Raw genomic sequence first — 14,740 nt, forward strand, 5'->3', positions numbered from 1 at the left:
TGCTATGGCACAGGCCTGGAACCTGACAATGAACAGGTTCTCTTATACACCTTGGAGCTCTGAGAAAACTTGGAAAGCTATTAACCCATCAAGGTCGCCATCCTGACCTTGACACGCCTTTACATAGTCACACTTCAAACATGAACTAAGACATCATCCAAGCACATGACTCCCTTACATGCGATGATTTTGTATTGATTATTATAAGAAGGGTCTTGTTAATTAATCAGTCCCGTACCCGCGGGTGTATCCCGCTTAGAGAGGTTCTTGTACCTCATTGGGTACCCAGGGCGTCGAGGTCAGAGTAACGAGAGACGTTATATCGCCTATTCCTCTTCTTTCCCGCCCTCTACCCCTCCCCCTTCGCCGACCTTGTTCGGCCTCGTTCTGGGTATCCGAGGATGGTTCTTGTAGTACACTAAAGACTTATAGGTTTTGTCACTATCCTAACCATATTTCGCCGATACTGATTCATACTCTTGATAGGCTGGTCAGTCCAACAACCAGGTCATAGAGGAGCTGAAAAAGCTGAATTGCTCGGTAGTGTTGTCCCAGCAGATATCTGACAACCAACTGGACTTGGACTTGCAAACTCTCACGGTAAAACCATGTTAATAAAATAAAAATGGGTTGCATTTTTATAGCGCATTTATCTCTGCAAGCATACTCACTTGCGCTTTACCTTCAACTGACAACCCGTCAGTAGATATACAGACTGCTCCAGACAGTTTACAATCATAAGTGTGAGTTAATGTGTATAGCACTGTCACTGAAGGTGGTACCACGGCCCAGCGTCCCCAGCGGTTCATTTACGTCCCCCTTTACAGGTTAAAGGTGTATGTTGTAGGAGAGGCGACCTCCGGTTATAACGTTCTTATCGGAGAAAACGAGGGATTCACATAGTCCCCAATGTGGAGACCAGGTTCGTACACCTGAAAAATTCAGGTAGTCCTGACCTGGGATTGAAGCGGAGCTCGTACCACTGAGCTATCGCTGCTACATTAGAACAAATCCCCTGGAACGTATCAAGGGATCTATCCTTCCCTCGACCGCCTCCGTGTTTCCATATACCTTGTACGAATAACCGCCAGGCTATTCCTTTGCGCAATCTCTTCGATCCTGGGTTCTGAAACATGCGAGAGTGTTTCTTCTTGTCTCGCATCCTTATTATAAAATCCAAGTTTTACCGTATTTTGTATTTGTTTGAGCTTTTTTTCTAGACGAGGAATTTGTTTTCATTTCAGCGTAACGATGCCCGTATCATCGTGGGTACCTTCTTGTCTCGCATCCTTATTATAAAATCCAAGTTTTACCGTATTTTGTATTTGTTTGAGCTTTTTTTCTAGACGAGGAATTTGTTTTCATTTCAGCGTAACGATGCCCGTATCATCGTGGGTACCTTCTACGAGAGAAAAGCTCGTCAAATCTTCTGCCAGGTAAGAACTCAATCGGCATCAACTTGCTGTGTTTTTTTCCACGCGCGGGACACGGAGAGTCAGGGCAAAAGTCGACACAAATTTGACATTAAATACAAAGTACCTGCTCATTGTCATCTGTTTTAATAAAATGGGAACAAAATAATCTTCTTTGCTTTGGGTATGCATACACCGTCATCAGCTAAAACTACTAGAGAATGTTGATAACCATTTTCCAATGTGTTATCCCATTCAGAGTAAGTACGCAGCTGCTTTGTCTCCTACAGTTGAAGCTCTCGTAAGCGACCACCTTGGGAACTGAAAATTGTGGTCGTTAACGGAGCTGGTCTCTTACGAGAGATTGCTCTTATAAGCGACCACTGGGCGCCAAAAACTTGAACAATAGGTGTTGGTCGCTTACGGGATCTTTAATTAAAATGGAATCTAAAAGTTATCGTGACAATATTTTTGTTTATTGCTTGATTGTAAACTAGGTATTTGACTTATCATGAGAGTGAGTTGTTTTATTTAATAGCAATTAATTCTACGCAAAGTAGCTCGTTATGCTCGTTTATATCGACGACTTAAGCTTTTCGTCATGAGAATATCTTCTGCGTCTATGACTATCGCATGGCGTCTTTTGTTAGCCGATTTCTAAAGCGTGCAACAAATAAGTGGATAGCGATTGTAACTGGAAAAAGGATAAATCGTGGAGCTGGCAATGGACTAGAGATTCCTTGCATTTGTACATTTTCTGGAGACAAAGAAATGTCAATCCCATGGTTGATATTGGAGTTAGAAAATTGTAATTATGAAATTCTTTAATGGTTGCCCACTGGAAAGGCAGCTTTTGTGAAGCATTACAACATTTCCGCTTTATATGTGATTTCAGCATGCATTGGATATGATGTTTATCAGGTGATGACTGATGTTGTAAAGCCAAAAATCATTGTGGTCGCTTACGAGAGCTTAAAAATAAAGGAAAATCTCAGTTGGTGGTTTGAAATTGTGGTCGTTAACGGAGCTGGTCGCACCGATAAGTTGGTCGCTTACGAGAGCTTAGAATTACAGAGTTTGTGTGACAATTCAATCGGTGATTCGTGATCGTGGTCGTAATCGGAGCTGGTCGCTTACGAGAGCTTAGAATTACAGAGTTTGTGTGACAATTCAATCGGTGATTCGTGATCGTGGTCGTTATCGGAGCTGGTCGCTCAGAGAGCTTCGTCTGTATTATCTTTGTTCTACAAAGGAGTTCTTTTGTCTCTATTCTTCTCGTTCTTTGTTTCGAGGTGCGGATATTGTTCATTTGCCCAATCAAATTGCAGCTTGTAAGAGCTGCGTACTGACCCCCCATTTCTATTCTAACTATTAAAACAGACACTAAACTATTTCAATCTTGGTCTAAGAAGGCTAAGCTTATTTGGAAAACACAAGATAGTGGTAGTGTGTTGAACGTACCCCATGATGAAAGGTGTTCTCTTCTCTCGCTGTAGGCGTTCAAGTCGGGTCTGTACGGCGCGCGCTACGTGTGGCTACTCATCGGGACGTATAGCTATCGCTGGTGGGCTGTACCTGATAATGGGGTTGATTGTACCGTCCAAGAGATGCAGGCTGCTGTTGCGTACTCATTCATCTTCAACAATCAGATCTTCTTGGGCGAGGATGAGCAAGGGAATGCAAAGAGAGCCATCTCTGGGGTCGTAAGTGTGCCTTTATCACGCGGGTGTGTACATTACCCCGGGGGGGGAGGGGGGGGACAGACGGGGGTGATCGGTACATTACCCGGGGGGGGGGGGGGGGCAGACCGGGTTGATCGGTACATTACCCTGGGGGGGGGGGGGGGGGGGGACAGACGGGGTTGATCGGTACATTACCCGGGGGGGGGGGGGGGGACAGACGGGGATGATAGGTACATTACCCGGGGGCAGACGGGGGTGACCGGTACATTACCCGCGGGGGTGCCTTGTGATAAACAACCCGACGGGGATTGAAACGATCACAGGTTTCGAGTATTGTAAACAGTTCTGCTCTGCAGTTTAGCGAAGCAGAGAAAATAAAAGTGAACCCAAGCAATTCAGTCAATGTTTGTATAAGATACCTGATAAACCAATGGTCGAATTTTATACCCTAAGAGATAGCAGAATCGGAAAATTCTTAAAACACCTATCCTAAGGGGTAGCAGTTTTATATTAGAAATTTTATACCCTACGAGATAGGAAGATCACACCCGTCTACTTTTCTGGAGAGCCCCTCCCCCGCAGGCGCGTTCCCAGTCCGGTCGCTTAGTGTTTCAATCTATACATAGCGGACTAAAGCACCAAACTTGAAATAAAGATAGCCAAGAGGATGCTAATTAATATTGAGACCGGTGCCCACCGGTACCACTTGAGGATTTTGTGTAATAACGGAATAAAAATTAGGAAAAAGCGTCAATCACGGGCTCCCTGTGGTGAAATTTAAAAGGCGAAATATATGATTGTTTGTTTTTTGTAGGGGAAATATAACAGTATTTGTTCATATTTCAAGATAAAACTGTCGTCGGCTGCATTAAAATGATTTATTTAAGAGAAAACGTTTTCAAAGCTAGACCCAATCCCCTCACGGTAATCCAGGATGGAGGCATATATTGGCACTGTATATGCTGTAAGTACCTCATAAAATCGCGTATTTTAGGTAAAAGAAGCTCATTCTTTATGTAACAAGGACGTACAATGTCTATAACCTGCTAAAAAATAAATTTTGTCTTGATTTTAAATTTATTTCTTCTAAATCTGCGATTAATCGCAATTATAGGGTATTTTGACGTTGGCTAAATAAAAAGAGGAAGAGATGGATTTAATAAGCGGGCTTTGTAACTGTCTGTCAACTAGACACCAAAGACCAATAAGATGCTTTAGATATGCTTCCTTAATCAAAGTTACTAGGTTGTGATTCTTTTCTTGAGAATATTAGAGGATTTGGATGTTCTGCAAAAGAAACATCTGTAGAAACTCTTTGTCGCAAATAGCGCAAAATGGCACAGGAATTGTCACAAATTTGCGGTATTAATGCTCGAAAGCATTAAAAAAGCTGACCAGCAGAGGCACTACGAAAAACAGTGCTTATTGCTCCCTACGTGTGCATCATAGTGATGAGGTTGAACGCATCGCATGCTTTTAACAGGATAGCAACCAACCTCCAACGAATCGCCACACCAATAGAGAACTATTTTGTTATCCTAAAGATGTTTTAATGATGACCTCAGGGATGGAAAGGGCCGTGGAGCATAAAAAAAGGAAAGGTCTTCAGGAAGCGAGAGAGGATGATAAAAAAAAGTATAGAGCTTTTGTCAGGCTTATATATTATATTAACAGAATATATAAGTGGAGGCTGTTGAAAATGGTACGTTCCTTTTTCTGATATCCGAGCTCCACAATGTACATGAGACACGCTTGATAGATTTTGGGAATGAGAAATCCTTTAACCGTTTTCTACTAAAGGACAGAGTTTTAGAGGCTTTTCCTAAGGTGCGGATCAAGTGATCGGCGGACCGTTATTGTAAAGGGGAGAAAGTTATTCTGAAACAAACTGAAAGCCTTTCAGAGACTTTTCAGAATGATGTGCGTACGCTAGCATGTGCCCAAACAGAGGATTTTTCCTTTCTCAGGGACGTTTTCTTAGAGGTGCCGAAGAAACGACGGTGCTATAAACAAGTGTTCAAAAACTCTAGTGTTGACGATACTAGCGTCAACCTTAAGAGAGAACACGTTTAGCCCAAAACCTGACGTTACCCAGAATTATTCTATTATTCCAACGATCAGAAGGTTTTGAGCGCCATATCTGTAGACGCCGGCCACCACTGCCGATCCTGCCGATCTATATTAGTTCGATATGCTTTTTTTTACAAAATGAAAATATTAATAATGGATCGCTATTAGCTAGGGTTTTCGGCTTCATACGACCGAGTGGTTGGAAGTCAAGGGCGTCTGCCGGATCCCCCGCTTTGGCCCATAACTAGCATGGGGTAGAGCGAGGCTCGCCTCGGAAACAATTGTGATACTTTGATTTTAAAATAACATAGGGCCGTAACGAAAAGATGAAAACACATGATCCGAGTTGTCATGGTATAATTTAACGCACAATAGGCTATGAAAAATCTCCCTCATCGGTAGCATATTTTTTCCTGCTGACGGGCCTATTAATTACAGCCGCGCTGGTTAAATTAAAGCTCTATAGCCCTTAATATAATACTTAGAGAACTCATTGAAAGAAAATTTCAGGGAAAATTCATGTGCACCACATTTGTGCTTATTTAATGAATAAAAATCAGTCATATTTGCATGTTAGCAAAAGGGATGTAAATAAAGCCGTGAAAGCCTGGGTTCCAGTATAGGTTTTCTTTCTTCTTCAAATGTAGCTTTTTATGGCTATTTATGTTTCTTGGCTCGGAATTCGATAGAATACAGCGGAAATGATAGAAATCGTTTTCAAATATGTGCATTTTGATCTTTTTTGTGTCTTGAAAAGGTATAGAAATCTTACCACAGGGTACCCGCAACACCAGATTTCTAAAAAAAAAAATAATTGCTCTTTATTTATGGATCCGCAAATGGTACAGGTGGGCACCGGTCTCAATATTGATAACCATCCTCTAGGCTATATTTATACCAAGTTTGGTGCTTTTGTCCGCTGTGTATAGATTGAGCTCTTTTTGTATCATATGGAAGACGCATTGTATTTGAAGAATCCTTAATAAGAAATGACCCACTTTTTGGTCGCCAAGGGGGGATTCGCGCGCACCCTGCCAACCCCCCCCCCCCCCTCTGTGTACGCGCCTGCCCCGGGTTACACAACGTGGCTTCGGTAATCGACAACCTGCAAGCCACATTCTTTTGCTGCCTAAGTTATGTTAACCATGACTTCCTCTGTTCCATAGACCAAGGCAGAGTACTTCAAGCAGTATCAGTCCTACCTCCAAGCCGACAATATCACCACAGCGCCTAACATCACCGCATATGCTTATGATGCCGTGTGGGTCATCGCAGCGGCCTTGAACCAGACCATCCCCGTCATACAACGTATGGGAAAAAGCATGGAGAACTTTACCATCGATCCGCAGATTACCGAGGTTTTTTTATCGGCAATTCAGAACATTCAATTCCAAGGAATTACGGTACGTTGCTCTCACGTTGAAGGGATAATATGGTAATATGGGTTTAGAGCGTTTGGTTCTTGGAGTTTGTGTGCGTCGTATGTCCGTTTTTTGTTCATGGTGACTGAACATTAGGGTTAGCGTTGAACACGTCTGAGAAAGGCGATATTAATTATCATGTGGTCCACGTCAATCGCAAACGATTAATATCAATAACATCAAAATCAATACGTCTTTCAATCAAACTACTTGTACTATTTCTTTGTTCTTGACCACTTGTGGTTAGACATTTGCTGCTTCCAAAACACCGATTTCAATTTTTCATTAAAACACATTCAAAGGACACTCCTATATAATGGACGCTTTTTCGGTCCCGAATGTGTCCGTCATATAGAGGTTTCCAAGGGTGTCTGATATATGAAGGGTCCCGAGGGTGTCCGTTATAAAAAGGGTCCTGAGGGTGTCTGATAAATGGAGATTCCTGGGGAAGTCTGATAAATAGAGGGTCCAGAGGATGTCTGGTATGTTGGGTCCCGGAGGTGTCCGATATATGGAGGGTCTCAAGGGTGTCTGATAGATGGAGAGTCACATGGACCTATTTTATTACCAGGGTGAGGTTGAATTTTTCAATGATGGAGACAGATATGATGGGATCGTGGAGATACTACAACATTATCCAGGTACACTCCTTAGGTCAAACTCAGGGCCTAGAAAACAGAAAGATGTCTCGACCGAGAATCGAACCCGCGTCCAGCCCTGGTGAGAGGTCCCTTCTGATGTGGACACCACTGCATCCTATTCTCCGATTTCCCATGGAGCCTGTCCAACTTGTTTATGGGCCGCTTTATAACTGTGTTCCTGGGCCCATAACCTGATGATAATCCCCGACATTTGGGAGCGTTTTGATAAAAAGATCTAATCTATTCAGACTATAACAGTGACTTGACTTTACAACATATAATGAAGGGGCGTGTGTGAGTACTCTTATTTAGAGTGGCAGGCCCGTAGCCAGGATTTTGAGCGGGGTGGTTGGTTTTTCCATTTCATCATACCAAATTTCCAATTCCGGTATACCCCTCTCCTCGCCTTATTACATGAGGCAATCAATAATTTAATGTTGTATTTGAAATGTTATTTAAAGGGTTCTTTCGACGTATAACGATAATAATAAAGATAATTATTAAAACAAAAATTCATTTTGAAGACATATTGATGTGCACGGTATATCCGGCTAAACGTTAATTTTTTTTGTGTGTTTACTCTGAGCGAACCTTCCAGCCGGGTGAGGACGAACCCCCCCCCCCCCCCCCCCCTGGCTACGGGCCTGAGTGGGTAGTTTTAACGAAAGTTTTACAGCTTTTTTCTGGATACCACCAATAATTTATGAGATCCAAGTCTGTAATTATATTTTATTCGTATTATTACTTAATAGTATTATTATATTTTATTTGTTAGATGGTACAGCTGTTACGGTGGGTTATTACTATCCTAGAGAACGGGAGGTTCGCCTCATTGGCAAAGGCAATCTATGGCCAGGTATGCTATAATACTGGGCGAAACGACAGTGCTGAATAACGTATACGCATGCGCGTACTCTGGCGAAAACAAACAAAATCTCAGTGTTGAATCGTTCGAGTGGGTACGAAAGGCTGACTTCGGTCGCTGTTTTGACTTACTGTACAGCATTAAAACCATACTGTACAAAAGATGACAGATTTGTTTGATAATGAGGGAGTCATAAAGAAAATTATAGCCTCAGGTTTGATCTAGTTTTCTTAGCATTCGCCAAAATGTGAAAGTTCGCCGGTAAAATGCCGCAATTTCAAAACAAATAGGCTGGTTGAACCGCGCGGTACTGGAACTTGTCTTGCGTTTTTCAGCACTGTCGGGCGAAACTACTTGTAACGTCTCAAACAATCACCCCAGTTCTCCATGACTTAATTCGATCAACTCAAAATAATGTCCACCGTGCCCCTAAAAGGGTATTCCCAGTTAGTGGTCTTGTAGATCCGATTTCCATAGAATGCCAATCACCCACTCCTTTGATATTGTTTATCCTTGAAAATACAGAGATTCATTCGCAAGTAAATTAACAAATAACAAACTACGAATGCGGTCTGACATGTTATTGACGATGTTTGATTGAAAATATCTTGGTTATTTGCTTGAGTTGCCCGATTGAAATGGATACTTTGTGTGACTCGCCATTGAGCGGGAGCATAAAATGGCGGCGTGATTGGCCTTCTTTAAAGGCATATTATTTTTACTAGCGGAAGAAGCTGAAACGCAGAAGCCTCTGCGTCTTTTCCGTATCCGTTCACTTCGCTCGTAAATAGCCAGTTTTACGGACCCTAAGCGTAAAAGTGTCTCTTACTATTGCTTTGTTGTTCATGGCAAAGTACCGTTGGCCGTAGCCAGTTTCACGGAACCTAAGCGTAAAAGGGTATCTAACTATGGTTTGTTGTTCAGAAGGCGAATTACCGTTGGCCGTAGCCAGTTTTAAGGCCCCTAAGCGTAAAAGTGTATCTGACCATGCCTTGTTTTCTCAGAAGGCAAAGTACCGTTGGACCGTACTATCAAGGTGCGCCAATTCATCAAGATTCCCCTGTGGCTCTACATCTTTGTCTGTCTCATGGGAAGCCTCGGTATAGTACTAGGGCTGGTGTTCCTTGCATTCAATATCAAGTACAGGAATAAAAGGTGGGTTCTAGTGAAAAGTGTTAAAAGGCACGAGTATGTATTTGTTGTTAAGTTTGACTGAGATAGCCCTTAGATCTATTACGAACCTTTATTTATCGCGGCCCAAAATTAGCTAACACGGTAGAAGCCCTACTCTTTTTTACCCGTCTATTCCGCCCTGGCATTTCCTAATCTTTGCTCTTCGCTACTCCGCTTTACATTTTTATGGCAAAAATACAATGCCAGTTTGATAGATGTCGCCTGTTGGCTATAAAAACTGTAAAGAAGAGTGAAATCCACGCCCAATTTCACCAAACTCCACGCCCTGTTATCTTAGTAGCGGATGAATGTAGCGGATCTACTGGGGGGGGGGGGAGGTAACCCCCCCTCCCTTTGGGCTGCCTTTTTTATTTTTTTTTATTGTGTCTGTTCATTCCAAAATGGTTACGAAGGTAATATAAAGACGAAAATTTTTGGGTCAAAATATCCCCTTAGCAAAAAGCTAGATCCGTCCCTGTATTCCGAGGAAACCTCGCGTCAGATATCGATATAAATGGCCGACCTCTTATGCTTCAGCCTGCCGAAGTCAAGCAAAAAATATCTTGATGGAGGTGGGTAGGGAGGGGGGGGGGTGGGGGGTGGGCTGGAGGCAAGAAAGGAGAGATGATAGAGTTCTGAAATCGAGATCTGCCTCGCTCTCAAGATACTCTATAGTTAAAGAGTCAAATGCACAGGTGATTTTGCGGCAATTTTTGCCATATTTAATTATTTAATCTGTTCATTGGTACACAATTTTGTTTTTAGATGGCTATTTCAAGTTTGGTCATCATTGTCCCAGAACTGAAAACATTAACAAATGTTTACCATGATAGGGATCTTTAAACTGTTTTATCAGATACATCAAACTGTCGAGTCCAAACCTCAACAATGTTGTCATCCTGGGCTGTATCCTAATCTACTCCACTGTATTCCTGTATGGTCTAGATGGGCGCGTGTCAGATAAGGTCTTTACAGCGACGTGCAGGGTAAGTAAGCACTTATAGCTCTGTCAAGCCTCTATAAAAACAGAAATTAATATGGAAATAATAATAGAAATAAAGGGTTCTAAAAATACAGTTTGTAACCTGAGTATCAGGACCTCCTATGTTTCCATCGCGCCGGCGAGAAACATGACAAGGACCTGATACAAGAACTGTTCAAATCGCATGTTTTCATGCCGTATTCCGGCATGGCTCCTGATTGGTAAAAAAACAAAGGGAACTTGAATGGGACGCGCTGATTGGTTCAGCTATATATAGTACCCTAACTCGTCGAATGCTCGTTCTCAGAGTAATGGCGGACTCCATAACTGCTTTTCACCATGCGTTAGCAAAATCAGAGAAAAGTATATATTTAAAAAATACATTTTTCCTCTCCTCATTTTCTTTGGAAAAATTAAAATTCCACTTGATACTCAGGTTAGATGTTCAAATGTCTTGCCCAGGCTAGGCCGATCATTGCGTGTGTTTATTTTTCAATGGTATCATTTTTCGAAGCGATGATCTACTAAGTCTTACCAAAGGCGCTGGATATATGGATGTCATAGAAGCTGCTTAATACTACAGACATCATTAGTAGCCGAATATTCAAGAAATTTGTCTGTGAGAGCACGAGGAATGCTTGGGATTGTTTGCGGTACTTCCCGCGAGTTGTTAATCGAGTGAGCTTATCAAATAATGGCATTTGTGTTCAAGCAGATGATTTTCTATTTAGACGAAAAAGCCTAGTAAATTGGTGATGTGAATATCCTGTTGTAAGTTAGTGATGTGTGGATCTGCAGTCATATCGTAAATCTCCTGAGCCGTGAACTATCTTTGCGTTTCAAACACTTAGCATAAAGTTACCCTCACCGGGGTTCGTCGTTACTAAAATTATTAACCTTGCATATAACACCAATATAATTTTGTTTTTCATAAATACTGTTTATAATTTGATTTGATTGTGCCACCACGCGAGTCATTGGAAAATTGACAGCCGATGTATTTTGACAGTGGCCTGAAAAGGGGCGGCAGGCGTCGCGCCTAGTATTTGTGTCAGGCGTACTTTTATTTTTCATCTCCGACTTTTAAAAAATAAAATCGCCTGATACTCAGGCTATACAGTTTGTTAATCCCGTGAAATTCCTGTTATTTCTAGGCGAGATTTTGTCTGTTGTCGCTTGGTTTTACTATCGGCTTTGGTGCGATGTTTTCTAAGACTTGGAGAGTCCATCAAATATTCACTAATGTCAAGAAAGTTAAAAAGGTAAACGACTTGATTTCACCCCTTCCTGTGTAGGCACAGGCATGGCCGGTGTCATCCCTGTGATTGACGTGTTGCTATGGTCACACTTGCTCTGCTATGTAGGTAGTGATGAGGATCTTCCCGGCATGCATAGTGGCGTAGTCTAGTTTGACGTATTGCTGTGGCGTGTAACACGTATTCTGTTGGTTGTACGTGATGATCTTACTCGGTGTAATCCTCTTTGGTCGCCGTGTTGCTGTGGTACCTTGACGTGTTGCTATGGTAACACTTGCTCTGTTTTGTAGGTTGTACGTGATAAGGATGTGTATGGCATGCTCGCTGTCATCGTTTTTATTGACGTGTTGCTGTGGTAACGCATGTTCTGTTATATAGGTTGTACGTGATAAGGATGTGTTTGGCATGCTCGCTGTCATCGTTTTTATTGACGTGTTGCTGTGGTAACGCATGTTCTGTTATATAGGTTGTACGTGATAAGGGTGTGTTTGGCATGCTCGCTGTCATCGTTTTGATTGACGTGTTGCTGTGGTAACGCATGTTCTGTTATATAGGTTGTACGTGATAAGGATGTGTTTGGCATGCTCGCTGTCATCGTTTTTATTGACGTGTTGCTGTGGTAACGCATGTTCTGTTATGTAGGTTGTACGTGATAAGGATGTGTTTGGCATGCTCGCTGTCATCGTTTTTATTGACGTGTTGCTGTGGTAACGCATGTTCTGTTATATAGGTTGTACGTGATAAGGATGTGTTTGGCATGCTCGCTGTCATCGTTTTTATTGACGTGTTGCTGTGGTAACGCATGTTCTGTTATGTAGGTTGTACGTGATAAGGATGTGTTTGGCATGCTCGCTGTCATCGTTTTTATTGACGTGTTGCTGTGGTAACGCATGTTCTGTTATATAGGTTGTACGTGATAAGGATGTGTTTGGCATGCTCGCTGTCATCGTTTTTATTGACGTGTTGCTGTGGTAACGCATGTTCTGTTATATAGGTTGTACGTGATAAGGATGTGTTTGGCATGCTCGCTGTCATCGTTTTTATTGACGTGTTGCTGTGGTAACGCATGTTCTGTTATATAGGTTGTACGTGATAAGGATGTGTTTGGCATGCTCGCTGTCATCGTTTTGATTGACGTGTTGCTGTGGTAACGCATGTTCTGTTATATAGGTTGTACGTGATAAGGATGTGTTTGGCATGCTCGCTGTCATCGTTTTTATTGACGTGTTGCTGTGGTAACGCATGTTCTGTTATGTAGGTTGTACGTGATAAGGATGTGTTTGGCATGCTCGCTGTCATCGTTTTTATTGACGTGTTGCTGTGGTAACGCATGTTCTGTTATATAGGTTGTACGTGATAAGGATGTGTTTGGCATGCTCGCTGTCATCGTTTTTATTGACGTGTTGCTGTGGTAACGCATGTTCTGTTATGTAGGTTGTACGTGATAAGGATGTGTTTGGCATGCTCGCTGTCATCGTTTTTATTGACGTGTTGCTGTGGTAACGCATGTTCTGTTATATAGGTTGTACGTGATAAGGATGTGTTTGGCATGCTCGCTGTCATCGTTTTTATTGACGTGTTGCTGTGGTAACGCATGTTCTGTTATATAGGTTGTACGTGATAAGGATGTGTTTGGCATGCTCGCTGTCATCGTTTTTATTGACGTGTTGCTGTGGTAACGCATGTTCTGTTATGTAGGTTGTACGTGATAAGGATGTGTTTGGCATGCTCGCTGTCATAGTTTTTATTGACGTGCTGCTGTGGTAACACATGTTCTGCCATGTAGGTTGTACGTAATAAGGATCTGTTCGGCGTGCTCGGTGTCATTCCTTCTATTGACGTGTTGCTATGGTACCTTGACGTGTTGCTATGGTAACGCATGTTCTGCCATGTAGGTTGTACGTGATAAGGATCTGTTCGGCATGCTCGGTGTCATCGTTTTGATTGACGTGTTGTTGCTGTCCTTGTGGATGGCGCTGCACCCGCCAAGCAGGAAGGTCATTGTTCTGGAAGGATCGAGAAAGGTACGTACAAGATATAACAAGCTCAACGCTTCTGACATGACATGTTTGTTTAGTGGGCTTCTAACGTTATACCAATAACTCGCCTACTTCGCAGGCATCTCTTGTAATGAATGTTCAAAAGAAGCTCGGGGTTGCTGTGCTCTGGGTAATATGCGCGAGGAGACTAGATACCCTTTTTTCCCACATAGATACGCCACAGGAACTCCAAATACTGGAAAACTGCACATACCCCAAAACACGACAAAAGACAGCTCACGCTAATGGCTGTTTTTTCTTTTAAAATTCTCATCGCACTCTGATTCTTCATTTTTGCTTGAAGCTGAATGATGACCGCGCTTCAATTGTACGAAAATATTCTCTATAGTAGACACAATAATAGGGAACTCAAGATTTAGGACGGCGGAGAGACGACGACGCCGCACACGTTGTACTTGTGGTAGGGCGTACTTGTGGTAGGGCGTACTTGTGGTGGTGCGCGCTGAAACCTTGCGTCGTCGGGGACTCTCCGCCGTCGTCAATCTTAGGGTCCCTGCAATCTATACTCACAGTTCATGGTGTGTTGAAATTCCATTTTTCTATTACCTTTTATTCAGTTTTCTAAAGATCGCGACCACGAGTTTGTGATGCACCGTGAAGAATGCACCGGTCCACACTCGCTCCCTTGGCTTGTGACCTTCTACGCCTTTCACAGCCTTCTACTGGTGTTCGGCTTGTTCCTCGCCTTCGAGACGCGCAAGATATCCGTTCCGGTGCTGAACGACTCGCGGTTTATTGGCATTAGTGTGTATAATGTGGTGTTACTATGCGCTATTGGCGTACCGTTATCTCACGTTTCTAGCAGCGAGCCGGCGGCAGGCTTCGCGCTCATATGCGCGGTTATACTGTTCTGTACCACAGTTACCCTCAGCGTCCTCTTTATACCCAAGGTGAGCTACCTGGGTATATGGATGGGCTAAGGTAATGATGGTGGTGGTAGATGTGATGATTGTGGTGGTGGTAGTGATGATGATGATCTGATGATGATGGTGATGGTAGTGATGGTGATGATAATGGTGGTGGTAGTTCTGGTGATAATTGTGGTGGTGGTACTGGTGATTTTGTAGGTTCCAGATGTGATTGTGGTGATAATGATGGTAATGATTTAGGTGGTGATGATAATGATGACTTGGTATAATGCTAGTGGTGGTGTTGGTGTAATGATGACGATGACTATT

At 42.7% G+C, this 14,740-nt stretch overlaps 1 protein-coding gene across 8 annotated transcripts in view; it reads left to right on the forward strand.

The window, feature by feature from the left end:
• Positions 1–14,740, forward strand: part of LOC5510617 (gamma-aminobutyric acid type B receptor subunit 2) — a 39,790-nt gene that overhangs the window by 22,287 nt on the left and 2,763 nt on the right. For all 8 annotated transcript variants that reach the window (XM_048733202.1, XM_048733209.1, XM_048733206.1 and 5 more), the window contains exons 5-15: positions 487–600; positions 1,371–1,436; positions 2,909–3,115; positions 6,331–6,567; positions 7,157–7,226; positions 8,002–8,082; positions 9,096–9,246; positions 10,121–10,250; positions 11,401–11,508; positions 13,398–13,526; positions 14,120–14,452. In XM_048733202.1, coding sequence (XP_048589159.1) covers positions 487–600; positions 1,371–1,436; positions 2,909–3,115; positions 6,331–6,567; positions 7,157–7,226; positions 8,002–8,082; positions 9,096–9,246; positions 10,121–10,250; positions 11,401–11,508; positions 13,398–13,526; positions 14,120–14,452 — 1,626 coding nt within the window. The remainder of the gene's footprint in view (positions 1–486; positions 601–1,370; positions 1,437–2,908; positions 3,116–6,330; positions 6,568–7,156; positions 7,227–8,001; positions 8,083–9,095; positions 9,247–10,120; positions 10,251–11,400; positions 11,509–13,397; positions 13,527–14,119; positions 14,453–14,740) is intronic.

This window comes from Nematostella vectensis, chromosome 10, assembly GCF_932526225.1.
Source record: "Nematostella vectensis chromosome 10, jaNemVect1.1, whole genome shotgun sequence".
Taxonomy (NCBI): Eukaryota; Metazoa; Cnidaria; class Anthozoa; order Actiniaria; family Edwardsiidae; genus Nematostella; species Nematostella vectensis.